At 32.2% G+C, this 19,446-nt stretch overlaps 1 protein-coding gene across 2 annotated transcripts; it reads left to right on the forward strand.

The window, feature by feature from the left end:
* The first annotated feature begins 3,214 nt into the window (after positions 1-3,214).
* Positions 3,215-14,285, forward strand: LOC113509134 (protein krueppel-like). 2 transcript variants are annotated; one of them, XM_026892437.3, is made up of 2 exons: positions 3,215-3,485; positions 10,798-14,283. In XM_026892437.3, exons 1-2 carry the CDS (start codon positions 3,449-3,451, stop codon positions 11,658-11,660), a joined length of 900 nt encoding a protein of 299 aa, XP_026748238.1. In that variant the 5' UTR covers positions 3,215-3,448; the 3' UTR covers positions 11,661-14,283. The 2 variants fall into 2 exon arrangements, with proteins under 2 accessions (XP_026748238.1, XP_031763548.1); XM_031907688.2 differs by lacking the exon at positions 3,215-3,485 and adding an exon at positions 3,555-3,913 and having other exon boundaries at positions 10,798-14,285.
* Positions 14,286-19,446: the final 5,161 nt, after the last annotated feature.

A 19,446-nucleotide genomic window follows, 5' to 3' on the forward strand; every position in this document is an offset into this window, starting at 1 on the left:
TGTTTATTAGATTAGATTTATTTTGTTTAATGCTGCTACTATTAGTAGATATATGTGCGATTGCCGACACTTGAAGGATAATATGGAAGGCTGGTATGGAAGGTTAGAGTACTTCTGGTAATAATAACAGAGTCAAACTTCGAGTGTTAGCAGTCGCATCCATATTAATAGCAGCGGAATTAAAACAATTGTAATCAAATAAACTGTAATAGGAGAGTAAACTGATTTTTTGTAGGTAGTAAACCTTATAAACATAATTTGTAAAATACGCTACACGAGTGTATGTAAATCTATTATTAGTTCCCTGTAGGGACACTCGTTTACTTTTCGTAAAGAGGGATAAAAAGCGAGTCGTTCAGGGCGGCGCGTGCTCACTAAAACTGGTAAAAATAGTTAAAGTGGTAAAAATAGGTACAGTAGCAGGCACAATAAAAACGCTTAATTTACGCGAACTGACGCCGCGTTCCGACACTTATGCTCTTTATGCATGTTGTCTTTGAACTAGTAATTGCCTCCAAATGTTGCCTGAAGGACGGACTCGTGCCACTTTGTCTCCCACATTCATAATTGTAACTACACGTTCACAAATCAATCGCTTTTTTATAGCATTTTTATATTAGATTTTGCGATATAGTCTATATTTTATTTTCAACGTGTATAAAACGTGTTAATAATTAACATGTTAATCAACGGATACGAAATGGTTTAATTATTATTAATAACAAAACTAAAGCGATTGTTAAAATGTATTTGTTAATTAGCTATTAATTGCTAACTAATATATATCATTTGTAAAGGTTTAGTAATTTAGGTAATAAGCTACAATAATTGTCACTTAATGAATGAATGGTTAAGTATACTTTATTTGCATTACACAATATAGAGAATAAGCAAGACAATAGACTAATGTAACGATACAGTTGTATAAGCACAGTAAGGCGATTTTATCGCTAAAAGCAATCTTTTCAAGACAACCTTAGGGTAACGGACTAATTGTAGGGGGAAGGGATTGTTAGTAATTGGGACTTAACAGGCCCATCGCTAACAATATACCTTGTCAGGTCGACCTCCACGCGTTTTCTCCTGGAAACCATCATAGTTAATTCTTGTGAAGTTCATCACGATGGGCTAACTGACCTGCGTTCATCTTCACCTATCATCTATCACTGGTGCCCCGCCAGCGTATACCGATAGTGTAAGTGGGGTTTACCATTCCATTATCATCCATAAAAAAACGGACTATTTGTTGTACAAATAGACATAATAATATTGTATAATTCAGCAAGTTTGGAAGAACAGCGTAAAACGTTAAGGAAATTAATGGCCGTGGTATGGGCTGCAGCGTCTCTCTTAAAACATCACCAAATGCCTAATTGCGGTTGCCAATTCGCCTGCATAGCGTAGTAACTACTGGCCTCTCTTATAGGGGAGGCATATGATGATGATGACTATTACCTAAGAAAGAACTTGAAATAAACTAATTAGAAATTAATAATTATAATTAATGACTACTGGTATTGTGAAGAAAATAAACTATACACTGTATTATTAGTATTGCATTATTATAAATAAGTATACCTACGTCAACCGCGACATTATGTCCATAATATATTTATTATGGACATACTATCGTAATGGATCTACTTTTAAATCATATTCAGAGAATGTCATGGTTTTTTTATTGATTATTTTATTATATTACATATTATATTATTTTACACTCTTTTAGTGTAAAATAATATCGGTTTATATACTTTTATTAGTTTAAAAAAGAAAAGAAAAGTACTAATGGTCTAAAACTAAGTTGAAAATTAAATATACAATTTGAATTGAAAATACTATGGTAGATAGAACATAATGATTTATAATAGGTAATGCTTATTTTTACTAATCATATTGGTTGATGTCTGGCAATAGACAGAACAGAGAAATTTTGTATTATTAATATTTATATATATATTTTTTATGTTGTTAGTAAATTATAAATTTTCGTTATTAAGATTAAAAAATCTTTTGAGTGAACGGTACCTGATTACAAGATATTTAAAAATATAATTTTTTTGTAACTTATTATTAAAACTGTCAAATCCCTTGCTAATTCCTTAAGGTAATTATAACTTACCCAAGGTCTTAAGACCAGTAGACGGTTGAACGAGTAATATCTTCTTTTGCCTATGTAAACGATTCTTTTTATAGGTATAAACACAACACATCGAGGTAATTATTAGATTTTGCAATTACTACAGTGGTTAGATGTTAGATACAGAGTAAATAGTAAAGTGGTTTTATACTCTTGAAAGGTCCTGCGATTAATGACGATCTCACCTGATGGAAAGCGATGATAAGGCTTAAGATACAGCTTGCATGTCACCTGTTGTATTATGCATTGTGCCTAAATATTTATCATAATACATATTTTATTTTAAATTCATATATGAGTATATTTTTGTCTTCAGAATTAAAGTATTTGCATAGGACGAATTATGAGGTGATAAATATAAAAAGCGATTAATATTTTTCGCTCTGCCTATTCCACAAAGAATTTAATGCAAAAATAAACACACTTTTGTCAATTTGCTATTAAAAGTAATAGCGTAGTCACATTTTATTTCTATTAATCTTGCTTTGTTTGGTTGAAGTTTACGTACACCTTTGTGATGTTTATTAAAATCAGAGTCTTTGGATTTTAATAATTTTAATTCTGAGACTTTAATAAATGTCTATAAAATATTTTACTTTAGCTTGCAAGCAAGTTTTGTGCTCATTATGAAAGTCGTAAAACAAAGCATTCATTATATAGTCTAAGTCACCACTTAACAGGTTTTGATTTATTTCATCATCACATTATATGATAAAATATTCTATCATTCCAAGAGCCACTATTACCCATTTAAAGTAATAATAACTAATGATTCGGCAGCAGACTGTATGTTCTCAAATTAGTTCTTGTAGGAAAGAATACCGCCCGCCCCAAACGGGAGCTCATAAACATAAAAAGCGCTTATGTGGCATTCTTACAGCGCGGCAGCGATAGTAAAAAACTGCGCCAGGAAGGAACATAATGTAGTAGCGGCCATAAAAAGTGAATGCATTGCGTGCACACGTGGAGTGCATCGGGGGTAATGCGGGGCGCGGGTGTTGAGGTCGCGCGGGGAGGGGCAATGGGGTGTGTTTATAGCGTGGAGGGGCGGCCGCCACACGCTCGCCGCCACCGCTGGCCGTCAGTGTTGTGGTAGGTCACACGGAGCGTGTTCGTACCGCGCTCTTTGATCATTCACAATCGCGACTTCGCGCCGTGATAACATGTCATCGGCGTCCAAACGGCATTGTTCACGAATTTATTACAATATTTGAAACTTAAGACAGTTCATCTAGAGGATCACCAGCCGTCCCCCCATACAACAACGAGTAGTGCAAATAAATGCATTTTCCGTGAAACTGATGTGAGATGGCCTTGTCGCTGCAGTCGACGCAGAATTCGAGAGGTTGGTCGAGATTTATTTGTGGTGCGCCTCGCTGTCTCCGCGGTCTGCTGAATCTGAAGGAAGTGCATATGTGTAAAAAAGTTTCGAAAGTTAGCGGCACGCGACATGCGTGTAACGAGCGCGGCGATTGGCCGCCACCGCGCCGCTCTCTTAGCACACATGTTTATTTGCATTCGAACAGAGTTTTTGCAGATTCAGTGAACCGTAGGCGCTAGCGAGCGCGTAGCGGGCTGCTACGAATCCGCTACAATATTACTTGGTTCGTAGTACGTAGCTACGGCATTTATTATTTTCGTAAAATATAAATTATATTAATTACCATACGATACATTGCCTATGGTAACTTGTAACGAGTTTATATTCCAGTTCGTAGTGAAAATAATGTTGATATACCGCTTTACAAACACAATATTCTCTGCATAATTTGCGTGAGTACTATTCATTAATATTTAATAAAATTTTCTACCCTGAATTCTTTATATTCTATTTCTTATTTACTTTTGCTTATATTTTCTTTCGTCATAAATGCTTATATAAGTGATCGTATTTTATTATTTTATTTGATACTAGTTATATTTATTATACATATTTAGAATTTATTGAATGACAAAAAGTACAAAAATTAGTCCTATAACTTATGTTTTTTTGGCGCTGTATTCGTCCATAGAAAAAGTAATTACCAACTTCTCTTTAGTTTAGTTGTAATTTGCAGTAATAAAAAGGAGGTCAAAGACGAGATTCGCCAGGTACAAATATACGCGTATATAATTTATGATTTACCAGTAATGAACTAAAGTACAATGGCAATTTAATATTATGTTCCTCAAAACAAAAAAAAACTACTTCAATTATGGCAAAGTCACTTATTTTGATTTAATTCTTCTACTTTCGGTTGACAGTATTTACGGACCATATTGTCTTTGTGTTCGCTCAGGATGGCGCGTTTACATGTCGTGCTATAATAAAAAAATAATAATTAAACTATTGAACCGATTTTGATAATTTTTTTGGAAAGCAATCTGTAAGTATACTTTTTGTAATAAAATCAGATCTTGAATATGCCATGACCTTCGGGTACATTAAAATTAATCTGCTAAATAAACTGAATATTTTTTTTTAACATATCGATTATATTTATTTATCAAAAAAAATACAATATAGGTAGTAGGTAGAATAGTAAAATTATTATCTAATTTTAAAACTATTACATTTTTTATGAGCTAAAACATGGAAACACGCGTTGAAAACCACCTGTAAACAGTATTATTTCTCTGAAAAAAAAATTACGGTTTACTTTTTAAGATATTTATTTCTCTAAAGATTTGTACATAAATTTTAATTTGCACTTAAATGAGAACTTTTTAAAACTACAAACATGCACATAGTATCTACTGTTAGCGAGCGTAATTTATTAAACATCAACTAAAAATAAAACATAATGTGAAACTACCTTCATTTTATAAAATAATACAATACGATGCGACTACAGGTTGTTTATAATGTCAAAGTAGTATGTACAATCTTCGGTTAACTGATTGTTAACTTAAACTTATTGTACTATTATTTTATTTATTATTTGTTTCATTCTATGTATCTCTAAATATGCAATCCACACGCACATATATGTAGATTACGTATTCAAATATTATAGTTTAAGGTTAAGTTAATTTTAGAATTAAATATACAAATATCACACATATATCTACTGAAATCAAACTACTAATTACTAGCAGACCTTCAACTATGTATCTGTATATCCAATATAGTTCGTATCAAAAAAATAATTAAATTTTTTAATTAACTTTATCTAGTTTAGTTTAAATATTTATTTTTATTCACAAAGAATCGCTTTGTCCTAAAATATAATCATGCTACAAAATATTTATTCACCGTCACTACGGGCTCACGCGCTCTTAGCGAGTAAACGTCACAAAGGTACAACTTCTGAATAATCCATCATTGGTACTCACCTCCAATATATTTTTTAGATACAGCTTTCTATTTCATAGTTCTAGAGATTTCATTACGTTTTCCAGATATGAATTTTATTCTAACCGAAATCGGCTGAAAAATAACGCATTTTTCACATTTTAACAATTTTCAAAAAGTCTTTGTTTTTTTTTTCAATTTTTTTTATGCAATTTGTAACACTGAATGAGATTCTTAAAATTGATTCTATACCGAAGCGAGAAAAAGAATACATTTTCAATGTTTCAAAAGAATTTTCCAAATCGGTTTGTAACTAACGGAGGTATGAGGTAATAAACATAAAAAAAGACAATCGAATTAAGAACTTCCTTTTTTTTTTAATATGGTTGATAATAAAAGGTTTCTAATATTAGTAACTTGCTTCCAAAGTTAATCACTTTACAGAAAACCATATATATATACAAAGTATGTATATATATACAAAGTTATATAAATTCGTTATTCGTGTCTATATTTAGGTATATAAAGATACACAAAATACTATGTAAAAAGTATATGTGGAGTCATAACATTGTAATTCTCAGGAATAGCAACTCATGAGAGTCATCTTCACATCTATGGGTGACAGTTACCACTTTCCATTAGGAAGGCAGTTATTTTTTTGCTATGTAAAAACCTGCAGTTTATTAACCTGTGTTTTTTAAATAAGTTATATAAAAAACACAGTTTATTAAACTTCAGGTGCTATGATTGTTTACAACAAAAACGTTAACGTCAAAAGTCACGTTAACATAAAAAAGGTAATTTCATTAGTAAATATAACTATATAAATTATGCAATTGACAAACGCCAATATAATATAATATTAGAATTTCATTACATTCATTTAACATACTACATAATTTGATACAACATTCATACTACTCTATATTTGACTCTTGTGATAAGTTAATTCTATCGCTGATTCAGTAAGCAGACTTTGCCGAGAAAAACGAGCACAAAACACAACACATATATAGCAATGGAGAATAAAGATTTCATTATGATGTTGTTAACTAGACAATGTTTAAACATACATTTTTTTTTTCATTATTTACTACTTAACAATACAAATTAAAACTTATTTATATTTAATTTGACAGTATTAATATATCAATTTTCGTACAATTTTTATGAATTGATTGATCAGCGTGTCAATAGTTAATGTTCGAGAATGATTTAAAAACTGGTAAGCATAAATGCAATAGTTGCGACATATAATACTATTACGCAACTTTAATCCCTGACGCAATAATTTATGATAACTATGCACATAATTAGGTAATACATATTATTAATATATTAGTTGTTACCCTTAACTTCACGTAATCGGTGTATATTAATTAACTGGGATTATATGATGCCTATATCTTTGTCCGTTCCAAATACTTTGGTACTATATATATATTAGATTTCACGACAATTGTTAAGTCGCTAAGGGGTAACGGACTAATAAAAATAACTTATATTTTTTAAATATTAACGATTATTATGTTACTACATTATCTTACTTATAATTTTCTGTAGGTTGAACCTTAACACAACTTATGCATGACTATTGCATACCTGTAGTTAATGGGATGAAAATGGAATGGTAATCTTGCATTTGCTATCGGTATATGCTTGTGAGGCAGCAGTGAGGTGTAATAAGTGTGTTATTTCACCAGTAATTACCCTTGATAGTTTCCAGGAACGAACACGTGGAGGTCGACGTGACGGGGTATATTGTTAGCAATGGCGACTAGTATCACCATTACTAGCAATCCCTCTCCCGCTCCGAGAATAGGACATATTTATTAATTTTACTAATGTAATAAATATAAAAGTAGTTTTGTTTCCTTGTATCTCTTGATGGCTAAACCAATTGCTATGAAATTTAGCATAATAGTCTTTGTATATATATATATATATATATATATATATATATATATATATATATATATATATATATATATATATATATATATATAGTTAAATAATCGTTAAAACGAATACTTAAAAAATATTCTTTTTCAACCAACTTTAAAAAGAAGGAGGTTCTCAGCTGTAAATTATCTAAAAGAATATACTTACAGATTGGTCTCATAGAAATTTTATCAAAATTGATTTAGTAGTTTAGTTTCTTAATCAAAATAACAGATTTTTGCACAACTGAAATCGGTTTTAAGTTGTAGAACGCCATATTAAATGATTTATCATTTATAAAATGCGATTGAATTTGAAATTCAATCCCATTTTATCGTTACAGATTTGAAAAGTTAACAAAAAAATTACGATGAACAAAAACAAACATGTATATTAACAGCTCTAATTTTTTTAAATAATAATATTTTATTATAATATTTCTATTTCTTTATACTACTATTCCACAGGTACTATGCTTAATCTATAATTTATAATACCTCTTTTTGTTAATTTAAATTTCGAAAAAGAAATACCATTGAAGAAAAATAAACTATTATTTTAATTATAAAAAATCCCATTGCTCAATAATCACTGATTAATTTGACTTTTTATGTCAATTTTGTAGACAAAAGATACACATTAGCTACCAAGAGAAAAAAATATATTATCAACGTTTATAAGTAAGAGTATATAAAATTTTAATGTTCGTTTAAATGAATAGTAACAAAGTAAATAGTTATTTCATTATGCAAAACTAATTGGCTAATTAGCGTTTACGCTAATTCCAAAATAATTTAACTAATTTAAATGATTTTTTTGAAAAACTATTTAATTAACTATCCAATTGTTACAATTTGAGAAATAGGGTAGTTTCAATTCCGTTTAGAAAAAACAAAACAAAACCAGTACTGAACCAATTTCGATAAAATTTCTATGGAACAAATTTGTAAGTATATACTTTAAGATAAAAAGTAATTTTTCAAACGAATTTAGAACTGAAGAAATTATGAGGTAATAAACACAATAAATACAACCGTATCGAGAATCTCCTTCTGATCGAAGTCTATTGAAATTAATGGAAATGTATATGCACGGCACTCATACAATTACTTGTCTTATAAAAACAAACAATTACAACTAATTTATATGAAGACAGTTGAAGAAGCCTTGCAGTATCACGAACTGTGCTTAACCCTAAACCGCCGAAACCGTAGGAACACCGTAATCTGTGCGAGCGCGTGCTTACCTCGGTACCGTGCCGCAGCGGCAGGTTAATTCCATTATATTACCGATTACCAAAATTAGGTCATCGTTCGGCAATGTCGCATGTTTGTAATTGAACTCGTTTGATCACATTACACTATTGTTAATCAATCAACATTTTACATATACAGCATACCTAGGTTTATTCCTTAACCTCATGAACTTAGAGTTTATTTTATATTAAATAATATTACCCTTTTAATTATTTAATTTCGTTCAAACTGGACAATGATATAAAATCACTCGACAACCTCCTCTTTTTTAAAGTAGGTTAAATATTATAACTTTATACTAATATATGGTAATATCCCGTGAATTTTGTAAGAAACCGTCGAAAATATTCAGAAACAAAGATTTAGTAGCTATATAGTAATAGGTAGATACGTCATTGACACGTCGGTTATCGACAAACCCTTGCGCAATAATGAGTTATGGAGTGGCAGCCGCAGGCGAGTCCATAAAAGTATTGAATATGGGTTATTGACAAATATTTATGGCGTATAAAGAGGGGATAATTACAACTCTTTAGCACATAAAAAGCGCCGCGCGGAAGGGTGCGCCGCGCTGTAAAAATTTATCACCAACATTGTCACCCGACGGGGCGACCTACCAATAAAAAGGATAACTTTAACGCCTCTCTCGACATAAAGGAATACAGCTCATTTATACTTTTACAAATTAATATATTATTATGCTATAAACATGTCAGGATATTTAATAATATTTCACACATCGCAGTTCCTATTATATGTGTAAAATACCTTTCTATTTAGGAACTTGTATCTTGAATAATCTCGAAGCGCATTACTCATTTATTTACTTGTTTAAACTTTTACAGCTGTAGGCTATTATAATTCTAGGTACATCACGATTGCGGTTCATTGTTCGTCCTCAAAACAGCGAGAGGAATGTTATTAAAAAGTTATGGGATAAGCCGGTGGTACGTGCCGGCTGCGAGCTCGGTGGCCTGACTCTACCGACCTCCCTGTTCGCCGTCTAATCACAAACTTTAAAATTATTTTGCGCTGCGCACTCTGAATAACATCAACTCCAGCGAAAATAATTTATTTAGTTCAACAAGAAGACCTATGCCATTTGTACAAATATATTTAATAAATACCATAGATACTATTTTTTTTTGTTTAGCAACAAAAGAATGTTATAATATCTATTTACTTTTGTCTATGTTTAGAATTACAATTTAGTTCCGAAATTTATTTGTTTCACTAAGTTTAAAGGATAGTGTATGTATTCTGAATTTCTAATTATATTTGAAGAATAATAGGTAAACTATTTTCAATTAAAAGCAGAACAAAGAACGGACCAAAATTAATTCCATGCCTAAGTAGATAATGCAAAGAACTCCCTCCTCGCGCCACTTCTTCACGCCTCGAGGAGAACTTTCAATTATAATTTTGTCTAATTTTAATTAAGTGCTCTCAAAAAGGCTTTTCTTCGTCGAAATTAATATTTGAATATAATTTGGGCGGAGCAGGCAGGCGGAGTTTGCCGCTCGAGGAATAATTAATTCTATTATATAGGTAAGTGGACCGTTCGTCCCCTGCCCCGCCATCCCCTTCGCGGTGTCTGACACTTTCCACAAACTCGTCTTCCTAATTTTCAATGGAATGTCTAACTGCTGGTGTGTATGTACGTGTGAAACCATTATTTAATGATTTGTGTAATTTTAATATAGGTATTATAAAGTACCTATGCCATCCACAGTTAAATTAATAGAGACGGATTTAGAGAGGTTCGTAACCAGCGATTTGCGCAACAGGTCGGGGCGGAAGCGACCTGCAGCGTCGTGATTGCGACCAAATGTTTCCTCCGCAGCGTCTGGCTTATGGTTTTTGCTGTGTTTTTTGTCCTCTCTCGCTGATAAGTATGCTATCGATAGGTTCGACTTTGTTGTTTGTTTAGGCCGAAACTAACCCGTGACGGAAGTGATCGCGACGAACACTACAAGTTCTATTTTATTTTTACACTTAAACATGTATTACTTTTAAATTGCTCTATATTATTTATAATATCGCAAAATAATACCTACTAATATGATGATATATCTGCATATATAAGTTATGATCATAATAAATAATTATGTTTATATAATATGTAACCTACGCTTGGATATATATGGCAAACTTATCTAATGGCATACATTTCTTTTGTTTAGGTGTGTCAGTGAGGCCCCTGTCAGCTATGCGCCAAGAGTCGTTGCCGATGTTAGCGGAGCGGCTTTTGGCTACCCGCGCCGCAGCACTTGTCGCTGGATTACCCGCCGAGTTGTATTCTGGTGCGCTGTTGGCTGCGTGGCCTCCATCACCCCCAGCACCGCTATTACCACCTCCTGAATTTGAAAGGTCCAGGAAACGACGTCGAACACCCAAGCTCGAAGATACTGCATCTACCGCTCCTCCTTCTCCACCTTCTTCAGGTTCATCACCTGGTGCGACTGAGCCCCCACGGGACAAACTATTTACTTGCAAAGTTTGCTCTCGCTCTTTCGGATATAAACATGTTTTACAAAACCATGAGCGTACGCACACCGGCGAGAAACCGTTTGAATGTGGTGAATGTCACAAGAGGTTCACCCGTGATCACCATCTAAAAACACACTTACGTTTACATACAGGAGAAAAACCTTACAGCTGCCCACATTGTCCGCGTCATTTCGTGCAGGTTGCCAATTTACGACGGCATCTACGTGTTCACACTGGGGAGCGGCCTTATGCATGTGCGCGGTGTCCAGCTCGCTTTTCTGATTCAAATCAACTAAAAGCTCATGCTTTAGTTCATGAAGGAGATGCGCCATTCGCGTGCCGCTGCGGAGCTAGATTTAGACGACGGCAAGCGGCAGCATTACACAGATGCTCGAGCACCGGCTGTGAACCTGACATGCCTAGTCCACCAGCGGCATCAGCGCCAGACTGGCGTTGGGATGAATGGCCCGAGCAAACTGAGCCTGAGGACCTGTCGCTACCTAGGAGGCCGGCCACGCCGGACTCGCCCACCGACTTACGCGTCCATTCCGCGTAGTCGCTGCGCGCTATGCGCCGCTGAGCCGGTATACGAGTTCCTCCCGCGTAGACCATGCGCTGCTGCCGGGCCGACGACGCCGGTGTTCACTAGCTCACTTTTTGTACAAAATATCCAGAGCTCTTTACTCGCACATTATGACTAAATAGGTACTTTTTTTATAAAAAAAAGTAACAATAATAATTTTTGCTCTACTAAAGATTGTAACGGCTTTTTTTCTGTTTCTTGGTAAACTACTGACGCAGTCTCTTTAAGTATTGTCTATTCTTTTTTATAATTTCGTATTTGCAATATTTCTCATAAAAACGCTTTTTTCATCCACGTTACAGTTTAGATCTTATTGTCGTACTATTTGCATAATCGTAGAGCGAGGTAAAGCAAAAACGTAACCGTTTGTTCCTTTGTCTTGCAACTTGCAAAACAGATATATTGCACAAAAGGTATTTTTTGATTTATTGACGTCGTCTATTGTCTCTTAACAAACTAAAACGTTTTTCTTATGTTTGATGGTTATTGATCTGCGATCGTCGTCCTCCTCCCATCGCGCCTGATGAACGGGAACCGAAATACTATAGCTAAGACAGTGGAGGCCGCGGCATTGACTTATTATTATTAACTACAATAGCTAGTTTCACAATCTGTAATTATTAAGTATTGATTTGGTAGCGAGTTCCGTGTTCTGGACAAAGCCATTTCCATTGTGTTCACCCCGATCCGTTGCTCCTTCGCACAACCGGTTTATAATCATTCTTTTTATACACAATTCTGAAGTTCTTACACAATGACCTTTGAAAATATCACTGATTTGTACTTATTCCGACGAAATGCCAACCGACGCGTAACCGATACTTGTTTAGTACTTTTATAGGGGATGCTTGTTTGGAATCAATAGAGCATTAGATGTGATTAGAATAAAGCGAGCTGGTATTAGATACAAATGAGCGGGAACAGCGGCGGCGAATTAGCCGACTGGCGATCGAGCGCAACTTGCTTCTGTATATAAAAGCTATCCTTACAAAATTATTTATTACTTAGAAGTAGGTTCCTAGAGGAGACGGTATGTTTACCGCACCTATTCGTAAAAAACGTTTACCTAATGTTAACATTGTATGTATATATATTTATATATAGTGATCATGTCAGACCACCGACCAACCATTGTCAGGTAAACACCTATTTCACAGTGGGCTGTGTTGTTTTGAATAAAGTTTAGACCTGAATGTGCTGACATGAAAAAAATATACGATTATTTGAAATATGGGCTTTGTACACTTAGGATTGATATGTTAGGTAGATATTCTTTATAGTTTTTAAGGAAACAGTCAGAATATTTAATATGGATATTGTATATAATTATGTATGTAGATTATTTTAAGTTCTCTTCTGATTGTACACTGCCCAAGTGTTATGTACCTATAATAATTAGTGGAAAGTTAAGTGTGAGGCGAACCTGGACGCGGTGAGATGCTGCGCGTGCAGGAACCGCTCTGTAGGGTGTGATGCGCGCGGACGCTCGGCTCGCGGCCGGCACTACACCGCGCGTCGCTGCAATTTGTTCTACGGGTATTAGTTTCCTACTAGTTGTAATGTGTTTATTTTCTTCGGTTAATCTCTAATTTAAAAACATGATAGTTGTTCTGAATGTTTTAGCGCACATAAAATGATTGTATCTATTTAAGCAGTACATACTGATTGTTGATTATTATTATTTTATTTTCTCTTTAGATGTAAGATTTCGGCATGTAGGGTCTTTCTATTATACGAAACCTATGTAAATTAAGCATATGAAATATTTTTTCCAAAGAAATTATTGGTACAAAAATTAATGTGTACAAATTTAAAAATACTTTTGATTAGGAGTCGTAATTTCATGTTGCAATGTTGTAAAATTATGGTAGTTAGAAAAGTAAAGTAAGATGAACTGTGCCATTATCTACCTCATCCGACTGCGGTTTACTGCGCCAGGGTAAAGAGCCAAAGTTCTTGGAATATTTTCTACTGTTTATCTTCGCTGAGATAACGTACAAATGTCGGGGTTGTGCCTGACCCTGACCATGAATAATGTCATAAAGTTATGAAAATTAATGTTCGAGACTGATTTTTAATTAATATTATTTGATTATAAAATATGATACACGCAGAGTGCACTGGGGTCGCTGTATGTATCGGTATCGTCATAAAGGCACATAAAACTCGCTAGCACATTTGTGTATGTTCATATTTAGTTCTAAATAGTTTGCAATTCACTTGAGTTCCTATTTAAATTATAGATTTGAAAATTTATTGTTTACTTACTTATTTGTTTATTTTTCATTAGTTATTAATAGTGTTATACAACTGTGTCATTTTTTAAAGTGTAAATTTGAGAATCACGATTTCATACTTTAATTATTAGGAAAATGTTTTATGTATATAATATAGGTGTATCCCAAACCTAAATCTTTACTTAAAAAGAACTGCCATTAAAATCATCTACCTCAAGCTCGGATTACAGGTGTTATCTTCACTTACAAATACATAATTACTTACATACAAAACAAGTTTTACTTCTACAAATTATAATAAATAAGATATAAATGTGACATAATTATGATACAATGAATATATGTATTTCTTTATCAATGTCCATTACATAACTATTAAAATAAAGAGATGTTTGTTATTTAATATATTTTGTTATTTTTCTCATCAAATATCAAAGACCTTCTAACATCTGATACAAAATGGGTATAATTATTATATCTATTTATTTATTAAAATTTTATTGATCAATAAAATGTGGTACAAAAGGCGAATTTAATGCTATAGACATTCTCTACCAGTCAACCTTTAGGATGTGCAAAGATACTCGATGGCGGTTTAAAAAATATAATTATTTATATTTTAGTATAAGATGGTAACTACATAAATTTTTTTATACTACTTAGAATGGCAAACAAGCTGACGGCCCACCTGATGGAAAGTGGTAACCGTCGCTTATAGACGTTGGCAGTACCATGGGCATAACAGAGTATACTGTTTCGTCCATGATACCCCCATGCGTTGCCATTCCTGAGGACTCAGGTGTTATTCCTCTGTACCGTATAAATTCACATCTTATCCCATCCTTCAAACAGAAACACAGCAATGCAAACACAACTGCTTTACGGTTGAAACATTAATGGGACAGAGGTACCCAAGTAATCGACTTTTGTACAATGTCACCCTCTGGTAATTTAATACAACATTCATAAAATTATGTTAATATTGTATTGATATATTATTTTTTTAACACATTATTATATTATTTTTTTATTAATATCTACATATAAAGATATGGGTATACATATATTGAACTACTGCCTTCTTGATTACTTGTTTTGATATAGAGAATTGAGGTTGAACACTTTTCTTGAAGGCAAATTTATTAGAGAGGATATGTATGCTTCTGGGCAATAAGTTCCAGACTCGTAAAGTTTGCAGAGTAAAAGAATAAGCCATGAAATTGGTTTGTAATAAGTAAGAGAGAATCTTTAGAACGTAATTGGCAAATATCGATATTTACATTTCAAATACTCCGAGGAAGAAGGGTCAAAAAGAATAGAATAGAGAGTACAAAATAATCGCTGCTCTTTATGTTGACGAATGGAGAAGTATTTGAGTATGGTATATGTAAGATCATATTTACAAAGGTTGAAGATGAAACATATATAATAGTTTGAGAGACGATCCAACTTATTGAGATCTTCATTGAGATCAGGATAACACACATCAGCGTAATCAATTATAGGAAGAATAAGAGACTGGAGAAGAGAGATCTTAGATTTATAGAAAGAAAATATATAACTAAAAATTCCTAAACTTATTTAAAAATCGAAAAATTAAAGTAACTGTACGACTAATATGCACAACCTGTAGACCCCAACTTAAGGTGGTGTCAACATAAAGGCCGAGGTCTTCGACACTTATACTAAAAGGTATAACAGGATAGTAAATTATAATAATAAATCGTATTTATAATTAAATCCCACTAAATAAAATTATCACACATTATTTGAATTGTTTTATAGTATTTTTTTTTTATTTTATCGGTACAATGTTCTTGAACATTGAAAAACCTTATATTTCGAAAGCAAACTATCAAGAAATTTGTTTTATACAAAATAACTGCATAAACACAATGCATTAGGTACATTGTTATCAAAAAAATACCAAATGATACTAAGATGATTAAGATAACATTCCACTATATATAAAAAAATTTATGTATGGAATGGGTTAGGAAAAATACTCACGTTTTCAAAAATAATAATTAAAATCGATCCAGTATTCATTACCGAAGAAGTCGCGTAATGTAATTGTACATTTAAAAGTCACAGTCAAATTGAGAACTTCCTGGTTTTGAAGTAATTTAAAAAACAAATGAACTACCACACTTCCATATAACTTCGAAAACAACCCCTGTGATATAGATAGTAAGAAGACTGTAATTTATCTAAGATCGGCTCTAAGTAATGAGTTGTAGCTTGTAGCACAACATACGATAGGTATAGGTATGTATCACAGCGATAGAACACGCGCACAAAGCGTGTCGCAATCGTAAATCAAATTACAAAGATACCAATGGGTAAATCAAAGCCCGTTCCATGTGTCGCTGTTAATTAACGTTAATGAAATAAATACAAAGTATTCCTAAAAAAAAATGCAGTTTTAATTGTGAAAAAATACATCAATGAATGACGAGATCCTTTACAGTTGCATTGCATTTAATACATACATTTGAAATTAAAACGCGATTCTAGGAAACAATTTAGTATTCCATATAGATAAACGGCAGTTTTAATATTACAATTAATATAAAATCAACAAACGAATAAATCCAAGCGATTGTAAAAAGAATTATAAAAAGTTCAGTTTATCAAGTTTGAGATATGGGAAAACATAAATATCAAAGGTTTGATAAATATCCGAACCTGATACATGGATTTCATTTAAAGAATGTATCAACGTGCTTTTATCATTTCTAGAGAGTCTATTAAATTACAAATTAATTAAAATATGTTTATATTTTAAAGCATATGGGACCAGGCGGCTCTTAGCAGTAGGTTTCCTTTAATTGTTAAAACGATGCAAATTTATTTGAACGAAATATCATGAAAATTTGACACATGGTTTAGAATGCAAATAGTATCAACGATATTTATAAAAGTCACGAATTCTTTTACGAGAATTGGGCTACTTACTGAACGGGACGGAACCTCAAGAGCCTCAAAAGACTATTTGTTAATACCTGTCCGAGAGTAAGTGTTCTAGGTATTAGAATAAGATTTGTTTTAATTTACTAATAGATCTGACTAGCACGGTTTCTTATCCATAAATAATTGATAAGTGACCGAGCTGACTTTCTTTAATTTTTTAACATCTTTTATTGTGGACAAAATTTGGCTATTATAAGATAACAGAGATAAAATAAAAATATACGTGACATAATTAATTATAATTTAATTTAATAATCACATTAAAACACGTAATTACAGTTACATTACCTCACTAAGACATTTTGTATATTTTGTAGGTTTAAATCATTTTCACAGGAAATTATAACAGAAACGTCATTTGCAAACAATACACAGAGACCGTCTATCACCTCAGATAAACCATTTATTAGTATTAAAAATAACTTAGACCCGAAGACGTTATCTTAATGTATTGAATTTATTAATTAGAAATTTGAGATCTTACTGTTTTTATTTGTTCGTTTTGGTTATTGACATGACCTATTTCTACGTATTGAGTTCGATGTGTCCTATGTTGTATAATTTTTTTAATAACGGTTTGTATTAGACACAGTCATAAGCCTTACTTATATCAAGCATAATACCTATAGCATATATAATATTAATAATTTCGTTAATATACTAAACACTTCTAATGAAGTTGATCGATTTTTCCTAAAACCATAGTGATGGTAGTAGAAGACACTATATTTTTCGAAAATGAATAAAGGCGATATGATATCTAACGTCACGATTTCAAATATTTTAGAAAATGTTAACAATAAAAAATGGCACGATAATTATTTACATCATTTTTTTTGTTTAATAATAAAACCTTTTTTAACAAATAAAGGGTTGCACTGTTACATATTATTTGTTCTGACTTACAAATTAGGGTAACCTGTGCCTTGTAAGCCAGTTCCTTCCAACATGAAAAAACTAATACTATGTATTTGTACATGCAGAATTAGCAAAATTGGCCACCCATTTATAAATTTGTTTAATTAGGGAAATTTTCAAAGCATCTCGGACATCTTCTGTAAATAACTGGTTAATAAGTAGGGTTAAAATAGGGGCTATTTCTTCAGCGCACTTTTTAATTAAGACAGGTGAAAACACATCGTAGCTATAACTATTCTTATTTTTTATTATAATAATAAGAATATTTTTAGGTCAAGTGGTTTAATACTTAATAATAATAATTAATGTATATAGCAAGTTTTGGATGGTGCTACTAATAAATTTATTTAATTGTCATGTTGAGTTTGGTTTACATTATGATTTCCTATAAGATTAAAAAAAGTGATTAAATATTTTTTTTTATGGAAGGATATTAACTTGCTTATATAATTAACTTTATTACCTAGTACAATAATATCTATATCTCGTGCTCCTGATAGTATATATATAATGCAAAAAATAAATTTAAATTTTTACTAACTTTCAAACTACATAATGCACACATATATTAAATGCTTAAAAGTATATATATATATGCCTTCATTGTCTGGTTCAGCAAATTTTGTGATAATGAGTTGAGCTATTAAAGCACTAAGAGGTAACAAGTAACGAACCTTCTTTTTAACATTAATTAGAATGCACAGTCAATTATTTAAATGCGTCCGAGCAAGGTCTGTTTTTACATTTCACATTTCTAAAACATACGAAATTTCGTTGTACAGACTTATCAGATGTACCCTTTGTAAAAAGATAACTGACTCATTATAGATTTCAAACAAAAAGAAATTTTAAAAATGTTATCAACGTAAAAATATGCCTATTCAATTAGATCTAATTGCAAAATAATTTACTGACTGAGTACTTAATTAGGGTAACCATATATGAGTTAAGACCTGCATAGACGTTGGAAATATTATCCTTCTATCATATTTTTCCCGAAAAAAAAAAGTTCGCGAATCGTACACCGAGGGCTTGACAATGGATTCCACACACATAGTACAGGCATTTAGTTGTTTGGTGTTTAGGGAAGGGCAAACACTAGTAATAAATTTGATATATATGTACTGTAGTTTTTACTTGAAAATTATAGACGTACGTAAGATGGTAGCCATATATTTACGGAGAAAATCTTGTTTTGCCTATTTGGGAATTGAACACGGATTCAATGCACATGGTCTACAGTAACTTGTCTGTAGACAAAGAACACTACAGCCAGATTATAAGGTGAAAGTAATAAAAACTTCTGTAAATTTTGACATGGTTGTTAATTGACTTAAAATAACTTTTAAAAAGTCTATCTCTAAACGAATGGTCAAAGGGCCGATTTCAGGGGTTTAAAAATAAAAAATCCATTTTTGACAAATTATTTTAAAACTATGCGACGAATTAAAAGACATCGAAAGAAGTTGTAGCTGAAGAAATTCTGGGGATTTGGTATATTTTTCAACGTCCTAGCTAAAAAACTGATCAAATTATGAAAGTGAAAATATATATGCTTTCAATGCAGACCTGTATTTTCTTGTTACATTGTGGCCTAGTCTTTGAAACACTTATAACTTCATACATTGAAA

This window comes from Galleria mellonella, unplaced genomic scaffold, assembly GCF_026898425.1.
Source record: "Galleria mellonella isolate WM207_F2 unplaced genomic scaffold, CSIRO_AGI_GalMel_v1 utg300, whole genome shotgun sequence".
Lineage (NCBI taxonomy): Eukaryota > Metazoa > Arthropoda > Insecta > Lepidoptera > Pyralidae > Galleria > Galleria mellonella.

What these genes read in the sequence shown, in the direction of transcription:
- LOC113509134 (XM_026892437.3), top strand. Translation starts at nt 3,449, where the DNA reads ATGGCCTTGTCGCTGCAGTCGACGCAGAATTCGAGAG. An exon ending in GTCGACGCAGAATTCGAGAG is followed by an intron (nt 3,486 to 10,797) that starts GTTGGTCGAGAT and finishes TCTTTTGTTTAG; the next exon opens with GTGTGTCAGTGAGGCCCCTG.